Here is a 19,437-nt window from a genome sequence, read left to right on the forward strand (position 1 = left end):
TGTCATTAAGTTGATATGCTATTGACAGGACTTACTGTATCAAGTTAAGTATTTGCATCTATTGCAAGAAAGAACAATCTCTTGCACACCAATTCATCTATATTTGTTTTAAATACCTTAATTTTATTTTGAACTTACTATCAAAATTAATGCTTAAAGCAAATTTATTTTGACATTATATGTCTTCCAAAAAATAAAACTAGAACAAAGTTTAATTTGAACGAAAAAATAAAATGTACACATAAAATAGCTAAGAAGCTTATATATGTTTATTTGTTTTGCTTTGCAATATGTGTCATCCAAACAAAATCCAAGACACTGTGATCATATTCAACATGGCCAAGGATTTCTCTCTCACGTCGAACAAACTGAGACCAAGAGGAAGTCGGAGAGTAAAGAAAAGCAATCGCTTCACTGCAAATCGCCATTTCAACGGTCGACAAAACGTCCTCCCAGTTCTTTTTTATGACATTGCATGCAAAGAATTGACTTAACTTCTTTTTAAGATCCTGGTGGGTGTAAATCTTAAGATTGTGAATGTTTTGTTTTTCACAAAGCGTTTTGAATGCAACCTTTACTTCAGATATAAAGTCTTGAATAGTCAAGGGTGCTGACAAGTATACCGCATGGACAGGACTTTTGGAAAATTCCGTTACGTTTTGAACGTAAACGAATAAACTTTCAGCAATGTCCTGAGCTGTGATATTGTTTATTTTTTCACACATATTCAAGATCACTTTTTTACCTCCAGGAAGGAGTTGTTTAGAGCAACGTCGCATCCAATCAGCAGCGTCATAGCGCCACTGAGCGGCCACAACGCTTCCGCCATTCGGAGCAATCTTTTCATAAAACTGAGATTGAATTTCTCGAATAAATGTTGGCTTGTTACAGCTAAGCTCTCCAAGCGCATAGAGTTCATTATTTTGTAAGCTCTCTAAATTAATCATAGCATTGCTTTTTAATAAATCTGCAGCCGCTTTTAAAGCTGTTTTTTTGGACTTGCAGTGCGCACTGTTAAACGGAAACATATACAAGGCACATTTTCGTTCGCTTCTATAGGCTTGTTGCACAACCTCTTTATCGCCAGAGTTCACATCTTTCTTGTTTATTGGCAGAACTTGAAGTCGGTTAGTCCCTTCTTGGTTTTTGATTTGAAGAATCGAAACGTTGTTCCTTCTTTCTATACCAATTAAACTAAAACTGTTATACAAATGTGTAGCTCTGTTGGAAAGTAGTAGAACATCGAAGGTTTTGCAAACACTGTGATGGTCTCTAACAATCGAAATAAATCGAGACAAGTGCTCAACGTCGATTCGTATATCAGCAGGAACGTGCTCATTCGCTTCTTTCTCGGTTCTGTGTTTGTAAAAATTAGGTAGAATTAAAGTTCGGTTTAACCGTATAGCCATATAAATTGAATCCATGAAACCACGCAGTTGATTGTTTGGTCCATTGACCAACGATGGCATCAGAAATTTATTTGGGTCAAGGTAAATAAGCGGCTTGTTAGATAATTTCGTGCTAAATTTAAGCTTGCACGATTCATTGTCTTCGTTTACATTTTCGGAAAAACTTGCTGATGTTTTTTTGATACTTTTGGTTTGAATGTTAACATTAAATTTTTTTGGATAATAAAAAGTTACTTTTTGGTTGTCAAAATTCCTCAACAATTTCACAGTTAAAATAATAAACAGAAAAAACAGTCCCTGTTTTAAATAACGCAGTGATGTACATTTGTAGCGCATAACCTATTAGATTCTGAAACAAATAACACATCTAACTTTGTATTCAGATATTAAAATCACATGTATGCCCTTTACCTTATAATTTAGCTTCTAATTTCATAAATTATATATATTCATATTTCTTTATGATAATCTTCTTTAAAATCTAACAGTAACCATAATCTCATTTTGTCAGTATACATACGTAAACCAATGACAATAAATTGCGAAAAACAATACTCGTTAATGTTGATACTTCATGTATAAAATGCCTAAGGCGGTTACTAAACGTGATTTTTTACATCCAATGTTGTCAAGTGAATTTACCGTATAGCGTAGGTTTTAACCTCAAACTAATCTTACATACTAAATTTGTAGATTCGTTATATATATGACTAGCTTTTAAAATATTTACAAATATTGTTTATTAACCAGATCTTTTAATAAATAGTAAACGTATATAATTAAAACTTAATTTAAATTTGTTTATTTTACAAAAGTGATGCTTGTTTAACCTTAAATTATACAAAAAAATAGTGAAGTCAATACTACATAAATCCAGTGTTAAGTGTTTAAATGCTTCGTAATATCCGTAGGCAAAAAGTTTTATGAAAATATTTACTTACAACATCATAATTCTTTTTGTTACATCACATTAAGTTACTTGTTGAGTTTCACATTAAGTTGAACATGTCTTGAGTAACTTGTGGCTCGAACCTCCAGATCTTTGCCGAATTTTTGTTTTGCGCTCCCTCCAACTCCCAATACCCGAACAACTGTTCCCCTCTTCATGGTCTTGTCAGCTCCCTTGTCTATAATTTTAAAATTTTTAATTAAAATGACGATGCTTGTAGGTTAAGTACAACAACTGCCAACAGTTAAGTTTAAATATATAGGATAAACACTTTTCGTGTGACTTTTTAAATGCACATAAAAACACCCAAAAAAAATCTATTACATAAACAGTAATAATACATAAAGCAGAACGTATTTAAAAAACGCTTAAAAATATTTCAACATTTTTAAATAGCATCATTACACATCGCAAATATTCTACCAAATATGTTTTTGTTTTTGCCAAGATCAAGAGTTTCGGTTTGAACTTTAACGCTAGACGTTGGAGGCGGTTGTAAGATGGTCAACAAAGTTAAGTGCTTGTCTGAGTCAATTATTTGTTGTTGTTTCTTCTCCTTACTTTCGACCTCGATTTTTGAGATATCAACCTTTAATAAAAATCGACAATGTTTGTAAGTTCTAACATTATAACATTAGGAAAATGTATAAAAAGTGTTTGAGATATATTAAAATAATGCCTGAAATTATAACATACACATTTAACGCATTAAAAGGTAGATATGAGTACTATTACCTCTAACTTATGGCAGATGTTTTCGTTTTCTTTGATTTTTTGCGACATTTCTGAAATCTGTTGTTTAATTTTTTCTGTTTCATTTTCCAAAATCTTATTGTTTTCTGCAATATTTTGAGATTCAATTTGACGAGCCTTATTACGTGCTTGCAGCTTCTCACAATCCGATAAAATTCTTTAAAAAATAATAATACATAGTGGATAAATCAAGTGATTGTGTAGGCCTAAAAATAATATATTAATTAGTCCCAGATAATTAAACTTACTTTTGATTTGCAGATTCAATTTCTTTTCTTAACCCAATCTCATCTTCCTGTTGTATGTTTAGGTCTTTGCTTTCGTCTAAGTATTGCTGAATATTTTCTTTGATTTGAGTGATTTCTTTTTGCAGAATCTCATCCGATTTTGCCATCTCTTCTTTCTTCGTTTGGACGTCTAAAATACAATATATTTATATGAACAACAATGCAACAAAGGTAGCAATTATAAATCTTGCAGTTATTTACATAAACAAGCAAAGCAGAATATGCATAGCGATTTTGTGAACAATTTTACAAAATTGAAATAGTTAACTTCCTACATTTAAAAGTCAAATATTTAGATAAATGTATATTTTTATACCTTTAATTTTTGTATTAATTCTGTCCAGCTGCATCTCAGCTTCGTTTATTTCTCTCTGCTTCCCTCTTGCGACATGTTCTCTGGCTTCAGCTTGTCGGGTGGTGACGCTGATGTTGTCTCTCAACGCAACAATTTCCCGTTGAACCCGAAAGTTTTCGGATCTTAATGAATTTACTTCCCGCTGGGCTTGGTGCTTAGCCACATATCTAAAAACAAATAAAACAATATTGCAAATAGTTATTAACTTTACTAAAGTTAAAGAAATTATAAACCATAATAAATGCTTTATCAAATAAACTATACAAAAATATCCTTAAATAATTTAAAACAAGCCTAAAAAAGCGGTTTGCTATTTTACAAAATTTATAATTTGAAAAATAAAAGTGTTGTAATGACAAATATTTATCTAAACAACCGAATAGCTAAATTATTTTAAATTAATAACAAATCAAATTTTTTACTTGTCGTTGTGAAGTTGTCTTGCGAGTTCTTTGTTCGAAAGTCTTAAACTACTAACTTCGTGACGTATATCTTCCAATGCTGTTGCCTGAAGAACACAAATCTTAATCAATACTAAAAAATATACATCTATTTATTTTATATAAAAGTTAAAATTTTTTACCATTGAAACTTGCAACTTATTTTGTTCATTAAAACGTTTATTAAAATGCGCCATATTTTTCCTAGACAACTAAAACAGACTTCCGAAACGTTAGAAAATTATGTTTCAAATACTAGTTTTCCTATGCGTCAGTTTTAAAAATATCTTGTATGTACAAATTCTATTGCAATATAAAGTTGCAGTAGATTAATAATTCAAGTTTTGTCAATTTGAAATTACTAGAAATTGACTTTAATAATTTATAAAGCATTTAATCCATAGATGTTATGCATTAACTTATGTTAAAAAACGATTAAATTTAAAACGTTATACCACTATCTTGAAGATCTTGAGTTAAACACAGTTTAAATTATAATTATTTAGTTTTTATGCAAAATAGGAATTTACTAAATTTTGTTACGTTCTTAAATTTTTTAAAGCCCAGAATATTTTAGTTTAAAAAAAATTTTTGTTTTGTTTGGTCAAATAACATCAAAATTTATTACTATCATAGTATCAACTTTCAACAGGTGGCCCAAATTTGCTATAGTTAACGTTACAAACCTATTAGCATTTGTCAATCAGTGATAGTTTGTTTATACAATAATATAAAATAAAATTTCAGAATTACAAAAAAAATCAGTCTGTTATTTTTTTAAAGTTTAAATAAAAGTTTTTTTTTCAACATTTAAGTGAGTTCATTAAGTAGTTTTCAACTGCTGGTTTATAGAAAAAAATATTGAAAAACCAATCGCAAGTCCAGCAGCAAAGCTAGTGGCTTAACGAACAACGATTTTACTAAACCCGGTCGTCTGTAGACTTCTAGCCGTAGCTTTCATTTGTTGATGAAATCGAAAAAACTGATTTCCGACCAAGTAAAGCGAAGTCTAATTTCCAACTACCAGGCTCGCCTACGCAAACAAACGATAGCCTCACGGTAAAAGCCAGCACGATAAGTTGTTGCCGTAAGTTAAATCGGTTCTCGTTTTGCTTGCTAACCAAACATTAGTTGCAATAAAAGTTTTGGTGGAGAATTGAACAAAAATTACAGGTGTTCAGAGAGATGAAAATTGTATAACAACAAAATAGCCACTTACCTTTTACAGCCTTTATTATATTGGTCAATAGAACTTAATTAAGTCTGAATTTTTTAAATTATAGCGACCCTGTTAAAACAATAAAAATTAGGGTTTGGTCTAATTTATAGAAATGAACCTGTCCGTGAAATTTCAAAGAGCAAATACAAGATAAAAGAGCAAATACATTTAGTTAACCACGTTTAATAATAATGGCAAAACCAATATCCCAATATTAAGTGCTTCGGTAAAACTCGCTTTGCTTTTTTCTTTGTAAATAAAGCAGCTAAGACGGTTGACTGCGCTGCAAAATAGCAGTTTCATCAAGACCTGTAGCGTAGTGAAAACATGAATGGTGTACAGAACTGTTTCGGTCCGTCAATATAACACTTATGTTATTGCAGTTGCAGTGTAGGCCTATTTAAATCAGTACATAAGTGCAATTGCTTGTAGTATACGTTTATATGAAAGTACAGGAGTTTACATTTTACCTAGCAAGGCAGTTAAAGTGTTTGCTATTTTACGTGATAATAATTCGCTTTTACAAACTTTTCTGATACGTGTTAGTGTAGAATCTTATACAGAACAAAAAAGTGATATTTCAGTAAGGTTACCTGTCACAAATATCTATATTTTTGTACATTAAAAAAAATATGATAGACTATTTTAAATATCGTTACTTTCGTAGTATTAATAAAAAAAGCAAATATTTAATCGTACGACCATTATTTACATAGGCCCGATATTCTATGATAGCTGTAAAATTTTATTGAAAATTTATTTGTTTTTGGGTTATATAAAACCAGGAAAATTTTATGATAAAATAATTGTGTTTATTATTTTGTGATAGGTTTATCTAAGTTAAACTGGATATCAACTTCGGAGAATGTCTCAGTAGTTGTTTCCTTATCAATAATAGTGTTTTAGATGTTAGATAACACAGGAGTTAGAAATTACTATTTTGTTTGGGATTAACATTTGACAAACGTGTTTATAAACTAAGGCATAGTAAAGGAAAAAAATGTAATGGTGACGATAGACCGATATAGCAACGAAATAAATTCGTAGCAAATTTATTTGGCCCAAATTAAATTACAAAAAATAAGAATTTTAAATTTAAAATTCACCTGCGTTATGATATATGTACCAACTTTATATTAATAATGCTTAAAGAGCAGCAGGAATGCTTAAATTTAAATGTGATTTAATATCACAAACCAGCTTCTCGAAAACAAAATTTTTCGTTGAAAGTGTCTTTAGAAGGTCTCGTTAAAAACGCGGCGGGTGATCAAAATAAGCTCTCATTTCCGGCTTAGAATTCTCATGAAAGTTGAAGTAGCCTGCGTTTAACTTTAATGAAACCAAAAGAGGGCTAAGCCTTTGAACAGCGGTCGTTATTGCATTTGATTTGTAACACAAGCCAAGCGTACATGACAGCCAAGTCCTAACAATAATGGGGCTTAAGAATGCATATAATAATGTAACCGATACCCAATATTAAGTACATTGACCAAATTCTACGTCAAATATGTAATTTAGGGATTTTAAAGACATTTGTTAAAAAGTATGATGAACTCTTTGCAGTCTTATAGGTTTAATAAGGTACATATACCAGAGTCCTAATACGAGTATTTTATATATTATATGAAAGCAAAAATCTTACATCACAGTTTATAGCCACGTGCTATTTTATAAACACTTAATTTTATACATCCTTTGCTTAAAAGAGCGTAACGACGAAAACAACCCTTAGAAAATAAATTTAACAAAAACACAGAAGTTGTATGAATAGTATGCCACTTACTTTTCTGTTGTACGGTTCGATTGCTACGGATAACAAGGATAAGGTTCATTACTGTAAATTTATTTATCCGTGACGTTAAAAACATCGTTTATCAAAATAAAAAATCTCATGAGTTTTAATTTATCTTATTTCAAAGCTAAGCCTAGTTTATAATCTGCTAAACAAATATATCGTAATTAGAATCTTAAAGTTTAAAAAATGATGATTTAAACAATGTTTTAACTGTTGCTTCATACACTACAGCCTTTACTAAAACTACTAACTGTTGTTTGCGCTGCAAAAACGACGTTAGGCAAAATTCGTTGACCTGCGTAAAACGTCGCCTGCGCTTTTTAATTAGGTGTAGAAGGCGCATTTTTAATTAAGTTTTACATTCCAATGTGTTGTAATATTAAAAGTGAATAAAATGACGTTTTTGCAACACAAATTTGATGTAAATTATGACAATTTAAAGCTATGCAATCTACTAAGTAACACATCCAAAAAAATACAAAATCATCAAGGAAATTATTTACTATGTTCACAAATGTTTTTTAATTTTTGCGTTTTTAAGGATGTAGGTAAACTATAGACAGTGCAAAATGAAAAGCGCTTTGTATATAGTTTTATTGCTGATCGGGCTTTTAATCAACTTAAACAATGGAGCTATGACACCAGATGAAGACCCAGTGGAAATCGTCCCCCGAGTATTGCCCCCGTATATTCCTTACAAACACATGATCACAAACACTATCTTAACCATCACGGCGTCGTATTTGAGCGACAACCCGACCTCGGAACAACCCCCAATCGGTCCCGGGCAAATCGTGCCCTTTACCCCTGGTGGTCTTTTCAAAGCCTACTACGGGAAGCACGCGTCGCCGGTTAACTACGAGCAAGCGATTTTAAGTCTCGTTTACGCACCGAAAATCACAGCTCTCCAAAAAGAAGATCGTATCTCGATGCGACGGAACTTGTACTTGTACGCAAACGCTGGAAGCTTCGATTTGGCGAGACAGACCATGGGTAAAATACTACTCCACGTTATGGGTGATTTTTCGGGCGGAGACCCTGCTTGGGACGCGAACCGTACCCTCCCGAGTACGTTTTATCACCTTGCCGTGTCAGCAATTCAAGTCGAGTTTGCAAAGTAAGTTTACTTGGTAAAAATACAAGCAAAAATCCCCGAACGTTAAAAAGATAAAATCTAATATCACCACCTTGATATATGATATATGTAAGGTGGATATTACCTAAAACCCCTTGTTTAAAGACATGTTATCAATATAACACCTTGTATGTAAACAGCAAATGATATAAAATACTTGTCCTATAAGCATAGGAGAAACGTTGTCCCCAATTTAAAACATTAAACACACTACTTGTGAAGTAGTCCATCTTTTATCACATCTAAGTTTTTGTTTTGATGTTTGCTTAATCAGGTTGTTTAAATATTACTGAAACAAAACACCTACAAAGGGCAATAGGAAATGTAAATTGAATTAATGTATATCGCAAACAGTTGACGTAACTATAGACTTGACACATTTTTTGTGATAAAACAACTCTATTTGCCTTAACAATATTTTTATATTAACCCAATGAGATGGTGAGATGACATTTTTCTTAAAACTTAATATGTTAAAACTCGTTTGTAGGCTCAGGAACGAAATTGGGGAAAATAAATTCGGTCAATACTTGGATGTTGGAGCTGGTGCGACTTTAACTTTTGTCATTGACGACACGGGAAGCATGAGCGGAGAAATTGCTGCAGCAACCAAGCGAGCTAAGGTTAGATTTAAAATGGCAAAAATATATTTAAGAAAACCGTGATTTAGGAAAAAAAAACTATAAAATTTAATTTAAAATGTATTTTTAAATGGTTGTAATTGAAAAAAAAGCATTTAAATTATCCGTAACTAAATTTGAAAACAATGTAGTTATATTTACTTTATTGTTATTAATTTTTAGACAATTCTTAACCACGTACAACACTCGTTAGATCGTCCGAAGGATTTTGTCCTGGTTCCTTTTAACGACCCGGGAGTTGGGCCCGTAACTGTGACCACTGATCCCAAGAATTTTAAACAAGCTCTTGATAAGTTCGTAATTTTGCATAAATTTATTGTGTATATTTTTCCTAAAAGACAATTTATAAATATAACAAAGCCAACATTGACATTAGTATACAGTTGGTTGGTTCTTATTTAACGATTCAACGTTGCCAATTTAAATGTATTAATTTCCCAATTTTCTAAAATGCGATATCCAACAATTTTCCGACCCAACGAACAACCTAAATAAACAACAACTTATCAAGTCGACTGAAATCTTATACGTTTATATTTATGTGTAATCTAAACAACAGTACAATAAGCATGTTTATACAACATAGTTACAGTAATCTAAGATAAGGGCTTTGCAAAAACACATACTTTTGTAAACCACTTAAGAGACCCGCTTTATTTTAAAACAAATATACAAAAATGGCAAACACACAGAAATAACGGTACTAGATTATGGTCCTTACGGTTTTAGGTTTAAATCTCACCAAAGCAATAGACATTTGTCTTTGTATATATTATTTGACGTATCGCTTACAAATTTTCTCATTCGCTACATGTTTAATTTTTTACACCAACATCTGTTTAGTTTAAGTGCGCATGGAGGAGGGGATTTGTCTGAGTTGTGTTTACGAGGAATCCAACTTGGTGTTGAGAACAGTCGTCCTGGCTCCACTGTATATGTCATAACCGATGCTCAAGCTAAAGATGCTGCCATACAAGACTCTGTGATCGCCCAAGCAAGTCAGAAAAACGTCAAAGTCGTGTTTATGTTAACGAACCGACTGTCACATTGTGGCCATGGAGGATCTACTAAGCTGCTACATTGCTATGAGTTGTACGAGCATATAGCAAACGTTACAGGAGGAAAGGTAAAAATATAGAATAAAAGTTGCATAAGTTTTACTGAACATCACATCAAAATTTAATTAAATATGATTACATGTTTTTAACGAACATATATGTTTACATGTATATAATCACGTGGTATAGAGAGATTAAATTTTGACACTTTCTAAGCAACTTTATTACCTAAACGATTTCCGCTGTAGACTTATACAGTTGCTTACAAGTAAAAATAAATCAATTATTTTATATGTAACAAGGTCAGCACATATACATCCAACTATTTTTGCACTTCCGAAAGTTTTACATGTATGTATCTACATTTGGCATACTTTGCTAAATGTTAGAAATACATATTTAAATTACATTGATATTATAAAGTCATAGAACCTGTCAGGTCTATTGGGAATCGTGGTTTTACGTTTTTTCTTAACTTGGTTTAGGTTTTCTTATTTTTGTTTGTTAAACAACATGTGACCACGTGAAAACAAACTTGGATAGTTAGACTCTTGGGAACATTTTAAAACAATTTTCAAATTTTTAAATGAAATTAAATATTTTTGGTTTAACGAAAACTTGGCCTCATTTCTGTAATGAGATACAAAAATCTTTACAAACAACGGGAATGAGAATTGTGCTTAATAAACTTATGCAAATATTTGGTTAGTTTATGGCATCAATACAAGTTAGATTTTGTGTGAAGCTAAATATTGACACTGTTTTAATTTAAACCTTTTTTAGACCCACAAGATAAAATTTAAAAAAATTTTGGTAAATAATAATTTTCTATATTGATTTTTAAATCTTATGAATGACAACAAATTCTTTAGAAACTATTGTTAAATTATGTTATTAACCAAACTTTTTATAGCTACCAAATATGCAAACAACACTTTGCATACATGTTTATTTAAATATTGTGGTAAAAACACAAAAACATCCACAACCATCTACAATTCTTAATTTTTTAAATTGCTTTGTTTTATTTTTTAAATGTCTTAGAATATTTAAATCCGAACTGATTTAAACTTTTACGTTACAGATAGTTGTAGTAAACAAACGGGAGATTTTTAAGGCCACCCACATCGTTCAAACAGGAATTAAACAAGGTTTAGTGACGATCAAGAAAATTAAAGTCTTGCAAGGTAAAACGTGAAAAGATAAATAAACTTATCGTGTTTATATAAACATTTCTTTAACTAAAATTTGTACAATATTAGATAATTAAATTTTGCGCACATTTAAAAAAAATACAAGTATAACCAAGTGTCTTTAAGAGACAAAGCCTAGCTATTACTACCGATAAGTTAATGCTATATGTAAAATCCTAAACTGATTTTACCACAGGACCCAACGTCACGATAAATTACCCTGTCGACAATCGTGTATCTCAAGTTATCATAGAAGCACAGGGTGCCTGCAATACATTGGTGCCTAAACTTAACCTTACAAAAGTCAGAAAGTAAGTAAAAATCGAAATACTCGCATCTAAAAGTTGGTTTTCTATTCTATCAATGTAAATAATTAACAAAAGATATTTTTTTGCTTTAAAGGATTGGAAACTTGCAATCTGAGACCGTCACTGTAAACAGAACAAGCGGTGAATGGACGAGCGAAATCCGGGGAGTAAACGAAGTAGTTTGCGATGTTACCATCCAAGGAAGATCTACCATGGGATTTATTTTGACTTTAATGACAAAGCAAATAGGAGAATCAAACGACCAATACAAAGTAAATGACTGAATTTTAACTTAATTGTTGTTGCAGTCTTAGTAAATGTATATCAACTTAGGTGGTTATATATAAGACAAAGCACATTTTTTGTATCCACTTACAGCAGTAATAAGAATAGCACTTTTAGTATAACTATGTGTTTAATTTATTTTACAACACTGCTTTATCTTTAACAAATGAACCCTAAAACCATAACGACCTTAATTTCCTGACTTCTGACATCAGCATTTGTCACATCAGGTTCATAACCCCGTTTTATTGTCACAACAAAATAACAACCCTTAGTTTTGTCACGCTAGGGTTATTTAATACTGTAACGAAATATTGCTTCAATAGGTAGCTGCAAACGCAAGCAAAGATAAGGGTTATCCAAATCCGCATGACCTTTTTAAACGTCGACACAAATTGATCTAAACAAATAAATAAGCATTTCTGTCTTCCTTTATTACAAATCCATATTTGCCACAATATAATTCTAGTATTCTTGTTAATTTAAAGGTTTTAGACGGGCTACCCTCTCCAGCAATGTCGGTTGCTTTCAATGTGGATGGATACGGTCTTCAGACTCTTCCGGACGGTGCAAAAGACTTCGTGTCCGCGCTACGTTTTGTCGACGTATACGGAAATGACGTCATTACTTCGGTAAAGGTCCCGAGTGACCTAAGTTTGGTGGAAAGTACGTTGAAGCATTACTTGGAAGGTGGAATTGGAGATATGCCGCCTTTTTATGTCATGGTGGAAGGAGAAGATACAAACGGTAATATATTTTAATTTTTAAAGATTTTTTTTAACGCCAATTTGTTATAAAATATATATTTTTGTTCATTTTATTTCTATAAAAAAATTAAATAGACTTCTTGTAGTAAAATTATTACTCTCTGTCGCCCACATACTTTATCTACTTTTCCATTTTTAGGTCTTATGTTTAACCGGATTATCTCTCGTCTTATTACGTCATCGAGCGTCGAAATGACGTGTAATTTGGATGACGTCATATTCATTCCAGGATTTCCCACCATGGCTAACATCACAGTCCGAAATAACGTCGAAAACGTAAAAAAAATACTTTCAACTTACTGATTTTGATGTGAAAGTTAATTTAATTTGTGACACCTTTAATATTTACCCAGCAATACAATAACTATGTCAGAGTATTGTACGTAATAAATAGACTGTTTTACAACTTTTTAGGATACTTTCATCTTCCGCGTCTCGGATACAAAAGGATTTGCATCCACCCGAGGTCCCACCTCAGTTGTGTTAGATCATGATCAGACTCACGTGTTCTCTGTTAGATTATCAGCACCTGAGAATACTAAAGATGGAACAGCAAGCGAAGTGACTTTTACTGGTTCGTAGAACTTACGAATACTACAACATTACAAACTGAAATAAATTAAGTGTATTGAATAAAATGCAGATATTATGTTTGAAAATTACCTCAATTGAAGTGGTGTATTAGCGAAAACTTTAACTCATTTATATAGCTAAGTTAAAATATCTAACTACTTCATACTTTTTATTTAATAGTTAAAGGAAGGACTACAGGCTCGTTACAATATTCAGCTTGTACAATTGTGGTCGGTCAGAAGCAAAGACCAAGAGTGGATAGTTTGAATATAGTGTCAACTATTAATTCAAGGTTGGTAATCTAATACCCTTTAGTTATCTTTAACGTTACTTGAGAATATTAATAACAAACAAATACACTTAAATTAAAAAACAAATTCACCAAATGACGAAACGCAATTGTTTTTAAAATGTTTAAATTGTTCTTTCGTTAAACACACTTGTTTCTGCATTAAAAATCTCCTTGTTTTTTTTTAAAGACCAACATAGTACCACACATGTATATAACACAGCAATATTTTAGGTTTGCAGAAACAGTGGTGACGTCACTGGTAAAAAACAACGCAAAAGTCGGAAGGGAGGCTCAGTTTCAAATGATTTTACCACGTGACGCTTTTATCGTTGGATTGACGATGACCCTAGCGAACGAAACAATAGTTGGAGAAGTCGTGGAAAAGAAAAAGGCAAAGAAAATCTACGACGAGGTAGGAGAAAGACGTTCTTTAAAAAATAGTGACGTCATTAAGTTTGTGACGTCATAAATATTTTTAAATCTACTAATTTGTTTTCTCTAGGCTAAGAAATCTGGAACAGCAGCAGGTCACGTTGCATCACGTGATCAATCGACACGTGTTTACAAAACCAGTTTGTTTTTGGCTCCACATGAACACGTGACTTTCAGGTTGACATATCAGGAGTTGTTGCACAGGGTAAGCACTTTTTAAGGCCTGTTTTAAAATTTAAAGTATTTACTGACAAACTTGCCAATTTAGAGTATTACTTAACACATAAAGGTCTATTTTACCATTTTAAAATGATTGAAAAATTAACATAATTAAACATTTAGGTTCGTGGAAGGTATCACTACCAAGTCGCAATCACTCCAGACCAACCAGTCAAACGTTTACAACTTGATGTTTACATCAACGAAGAAAGTCGATTAACTTTTGTCGAAGTTCTTCCATTTAAAACTGAACAAATTAATTTGTTGGATGTGGAACAAACTGCACCAGCAGGAACAAATATTTCAATAAGGTAAACTACTTGACCTATTTAAAGATGCAATTTATTATATTTAAATAAGATATCCCATTGGTTTTTTGATTGATATTCATTTTAATTTTATAGCCACAATCGCCACACTTCTCACGTTCGGTTTTCCCCCTCTATTACCCAACAAACTGAGTTTTCACCCCTGGGTATGGCTGGGGCTTTCACAGTAGAATATGACGTCGAAAGATTGCAACTTTACGGGCAAATTACAGTCTCGAATGGGTAAGCTTATTTAAAACATGTTTTAGTTAGATTGTACATGTATTGGTAACCTTGGATTTTAAAAGTTTTGCTAAAATAACATAATATTTTTGACAACTATTCCTTACTATCAAGTTTTTTATATTCTTTGTTTAAATCTCAGTTATTTTGCCCATTTTATTGCCCCACCCTCTCTTCCTCTTTTACCCAAGATTGTTGTGTTTGCAATCGACATTTCTGGATCAATGTTTGGCCACAAAATGAAGCAAGTTAGACAAGCAATTGGACGAGCATTGGAGGGCTTAAAACAAAACGTAACTAACTTTAAATCAACTGATTTTATTTAAGTACTTATAAAAGTAGTGAAAGCTGCACAATTTAAGGCTATAAAAATATCAACATAAATCTTTATTCAATTGGTAAAATAAGATTCAAATTTTAAGCAAGACATATTTTTCAGGACTACTTTAATCTTGTTCTATTTTCGAACACTGCTGAACCGTGGGTTCATCACATAATGGTTCCAGCATCAAGAGCAAGTATTGCCAACGCAATAGGATTCATCAACGAAACTACTCCACAAGGTGGAACTAACATGCTTGCCGCTTTCCAAGCATCTTTTAATCTGTTAGCACCGTATCTTCCTCCAGCAGGTAAAAGCGACTAAGGAAATTTAGTCTGATAGGTTTGGAGCTGGAACACATAGAATAAGTCTTAGTAATAACTTGAACCAAACCAAGCAGCAATTAAGTTTGAAATTGCTGGGGTTTAAAATACACGTAGGTTAAAAATGCATGTGTTTTTACACATTGAACCCAATTATAAAGTTAGTAAAAACACCTTAAACTTGATGTACTTTTTGTTTAATTGTACATAGGTTATGTGCCCCCTGTTACAACACCATATTATGTGAATAAGCCTGAAGAAAAACAGCAAAGGTTACGCAAAAGGGCTGCACAAAGCGTCGATGATTTGTCAAATTATGCCAAAATAATAATTTTTCTTACGGACGGAAAGTAAGCTTTTTTGGTTGTACTTTAGTAAACCAATAACTTGGTTGCTCATCTTTTTAAAGGGTGTATTCATGTAACAGTAAACTGTTATAGTGATGGGTTAAATTTGTATAAATGTGGATAATTGAAATATATTCACATGGCGTAACTTGATCAATAATCTTTCAATATTCCAATTTATTATATCAGTTTCTTGTAAAAGCATGGTAAACTTTACAGACCGTCAGTTGGTGAAACAAATCCTACCACCCTAGCTGAGCAAATAGAACAACTAAACCAAGGCCGAGTTAACATTCACACTTTAGGATTTGGATCATTGGTTGATATGAAATTTCTGACCAAAGTTGCAGCACAGAATGGTGGTGAATCGAGAAGAATATTCGAGAGTTTGGATTCAGCAACCCAGGTTAACTTAGTTAACATTTTAAGTATCGGTAGAAAGACCTATTTACCCTGGATTTATACTTTTACAAAGGTTCATTTTCAATCTAAATCAAATAACACAAACATCACACATAAATCTACTTTTATTATTCTTATTCTCGAGACAGCATTGTTTATTTTAATTCAAAACATGCTTTAACCTAATAATAAACTTATTCCAGATCGCAAACTATTTGGAGGAAGTTGCTAGCCCCGTTATGACTGACGTGTCAATCACCTACCCACCCAACCTTGTCGATGACGTCATAGGAAACTCAATGAGCGTGTACAGTGCCGGGCAGGAGATCGTTGTATCGGGGAGGTTAGTAAAGGGTGACTGGGACTTGGATGAAAAGGAAGAGGATTTATTAGACAGCGATAGTGACATGCAAGAAAGCTCTGGAAGGTATCCTCGAAACATCCATGGCCGGGTTTGTAATAATTTAATGACGTCATTTTAAAATTCAACTATATGACAAAATTTTAATAGTAGTACCATGGTTTTAACTTAAGGTATAACAATTAGGTATTTTATTGTATTGCCTTTGTTGCCACTGTTATGCCTTATGACTTTTAAAGTGTTTGTCGCAACATTTTTTAACGGGCGGCATTTTTAAGCAAAGTTTTAGATACTTAAATTCCAATAACTTATTATATTTGGTTAGGTTCGTGGTCGATCTTACGGAGCTGACTTGGAACTTGATTTTGATATCTCGACCGAGGAACCGGCAGCCACACAAGTGAGCCGACCACAACACGAGGTAGGAATATCGGTTAGTTATGACTTGGTGATACATCAACCGAGTTGTGAACTAAATGGGCACTATCCTGTTTTAATTTATTTATCCTCAAAGGCTGACTTTACAACATAAATATAGCTTTAAAAATGCCTTGTTTTAGATGCCATTAAATTTATTTTTAATATTAAAACCACGTGTTTTAACCGCTGCATCATAATATAAGGTCTTAAAACGATGCTTGTAAAAAACAAGTCATGCAAACTTAATGTAAATACATTACACCATACACCCACTTTAATATTAATGTTTTTTTGAATCGTAGATTGGTAACTTTACTGAACGTCTGTGGGCTTTCCTTAGAATCAAGGAACTACTCAGGCAAGCTGCAATCACTGACAATGTCGACTTACAAAACAGTTTAAAGGAGCAGGCTCTCAATGCTTCTATAAGGTAAGTTGGGTTTTATTTATATCAGATAAAAAATTCTAAACTTAACATCTTAAAATTCGTTATTCTTTAACAAAAACTAAAAAAGTGTTAATTTAAATAAATATTTTGCAGATATCACTTTGTCAGTCCGTTAGCTTCTTTGCTTGTAATAAGACCCGAGGATCGAAAACGGATCGAAGACAAGTTAAAACGAGAAGAAGAGAAACTAAGAATAAAGGCGGAGGAAGAAGAGAAAAAGAGACTCGAAGAAGAAAGAAGGCGCGAGGAGGCTGAAAAACTTCTTCTCGCAAAAGAGAAGCTGTCCAGTTCTCTTGCTTCGCCTGAGAGACATTCTTCAAAGATCGTTTACGATTCACCCGCTAGGTATGGGGGTAGCCGTGGCGGGGGCGGTTTCTATGGCGACCCACACTTCCTGATCGCAATCAGTGATGACGTCAACCTTTGTTTCAATTGGAACGGAGGAGCAGGAGAAGTAAATTACATTTTTTAAATCTTTTGACAAAAAGTTTTAAATAAATAAAAAAATAACAATGGTTGAATTTTAGATTCACAATCTGTTGTTTGATGACGTCACAAAAACAACTGTCAACGGGAAAATGGCAACGTCTTCAGCTCCAGAGGCGGCGAAGTCTTCTTACCGAACTTATATTTCTCAATTAGCTGTTATCATTCCAGGGAAGAAACTTCGACTTATCGTATGTCAATATTTAAAAAAATAATTTTTAAACAGTTTGGAATTTAAATATTTTTCCACCATTTTCCACCAAGGAAATATTCCACCATTTTCCCCCTAAAAAAGTTCCACCATTTTCCACTGGGTTTATAGTCTGTTAAATATTAAAAAAAATCTCAAAGAATTTATTCAATTTCAGATAAATCCCACGAATATCACTTTTGTTTCGTTGTACGACGACGACTCCTACACTATTCCAATTACGTCATCGCTTATTTACAACAAGAATGACGTCACAGTCCGCGTGTATGACGTCAGAAAAGTCGCGGCAAAGATTTTTATTGGTTTTGACAACGTGGCTTATCAGGTAAAAAAATATTTATTAAATTTATTTTTATTTATTTTTTTTAAGCTTGAGGCAAAAATAAAAATTTGTGATTTTTCAAAGGTTGTTGTTCACAAAAACTTGCGCCACACTCACCAAGTCGATCATCTTGATTTCTCTGCAAACCACAACGGGGATAAAACCATTCAAAACCTGGACGGTGTGATCGGACAATTTCTTAACACGGAATTTATAAACTTAGAAGGCAAGGAGGAGAATGAAAGATATTTTATATTTGGGTAAAATTTTTACTCTTTTGTTTAAGTTAATTTTATTCTTTATGAATTCTTTATGTATTCTTTATGAGGATGAATGAGTTAGCTTTTTTTAATAATTTTATATTTTAAAGCTTTTTTATAAATTTCTTGATATACCTTATACCTTAAACAAACATTTTTTCTTGAGTTCAAGTAATTAGAATATTGCTGTTATCTTGTAGCATTTACTTTGACTTATTCATATTTTTTTATTTAATTTTGTAATATTTGCAGAGACCGAATGAGTAGAGTGACCAAACAATTGAAAAAGGATCCAGTGTCGTCAGATAAGGTCACGTGTTGGTATGCCCATGGCAACGCAAAATCACTTATGCGTGGCGAAAACGATCGATATCTTCTCAAGAATATGTTAGACTCGCCAGTTTACTAAAAGTCCGTCCGCAAGATGATGACAAAGAGCACCCTAGACATTTTCTAACTTAATCTTCTTATTTAAATGGCTTGCTTGCAAAGTTTATCAACTTGTATCAAAATTGCTTTAAAGCATTAAAAACTTCTTAGTTTTTTCAGCATAATATTCCTCTTCTAGGTCGAGATGTAGTTTTTAGGAATCAGGAAATTTGTTGTCGTTTAGCCTTTATCGCCATTTTTGGATTAAAGTTCGATATGTGTATTTTTTATAACTTTTTTGTATTTTTTATGACATCACTTAAATGTAAATATGTAAATAAAGAAAAAAAACATAAAATTTAATGTTGAAATCCATTTAAGACTAGAAAAAATCCATTTAAGACTAGAAAAAGACCAATAAAAAACAAACACATCTAATAAACAACGACAATTTGAAACATAACCTTAAAACACAAATAATACAAACTTTTGACAACCCAAACAA

At 32.3% G+C, this 19,437-nt stretch overlaps 2 protein-coding genes across 2 annotated transcripts; one reads left to right on the plus strand and one right to left on the minus strand.

Annotated features, from left to right (window-relative positions):
* Positions 1 to 146: 146 nt before the first annotated feature.
* LOC145754874 (uncharacterized) lies at positions 147 to 1,912 on the minus strand. Its single transcript, XM_082571030.1, has one exon. The coding sequence runs from the start codon at positions 1,743 to 1,745 to the stop codon at positions 270 to 272; it is 1,476 nt and encodes a 491-aa protein (XP_082427156.1). The 5' UTR covers positions 1,746 to 1,912; the 3' UTR covers positions 147 to 269.
* A 4,977-nt stretch (positions 1,913 to 6,889) lies between these two features.
* LOC145755041 (inter-alpha-trypsin inhibitor heavy chain H3-like) lies at positions 6,890 to 19,290 on the plus strand. Its single transcript, XM_082571240.1, has 27 exons — positions 6,890 to 8,324; positions 8,833 to 8,965; positions 9,146 to 9,276; positions 9,827 to 10,109; positions 11,126 to 11,228; positions 11,431 to 11,545; positions 11,637 to 11,814; positions 12,316 to 12,574; positions 12,734 to 12,870; positions 13,009 to 13,168; positions 13,348 to 13,459; positions 13,691 to 13,871; positions 13,962 to 14,096; positions 14,234 to 14,421; positions 14,515 to 14,661; positions 14,804 to 14,954; positions 15,101 to 15,293; positions 15,518 to 15,656; positions 15,873 to 16,059; positions 16,259 to 16,507; positions 16,742 to 16,837; positions 17,139 to 17,266; positions 17,378 to 17,738; positions 17,812 to 17,961; positions 18,139 to 18,306; positions 18,388 to 18,563; positions 18,816 to 19,290. The coding sequence occupies exons 1-27, from the start codon at positions 7,777 to 7,779 to the stop codon at positions 18,970 to 18,972; spliced, it is 4,965 nt and encodes a 1,654-aa protein (XP_082427366.1). The 5' UTR covers positions 6,890 to 7,776; the 3' UTR covers positions 18,973 to 19,290.
* Positions 19,291 to 19,437: the final 147 nt, after the last annotated feature.

Source organism: Corella eumyota, chromosome 6, assembly GCF_963082875.1.
Source record: "Corella eumyota chromosome 6, kaCorEumy4.1, whole genome shotgun sequence".
Lineage (NCBI taxonomy): Eukaryota > Metazoa > Chordata > Ascidiacea > Phlebobranchia > Corellidae > Corella > Corella eumyota.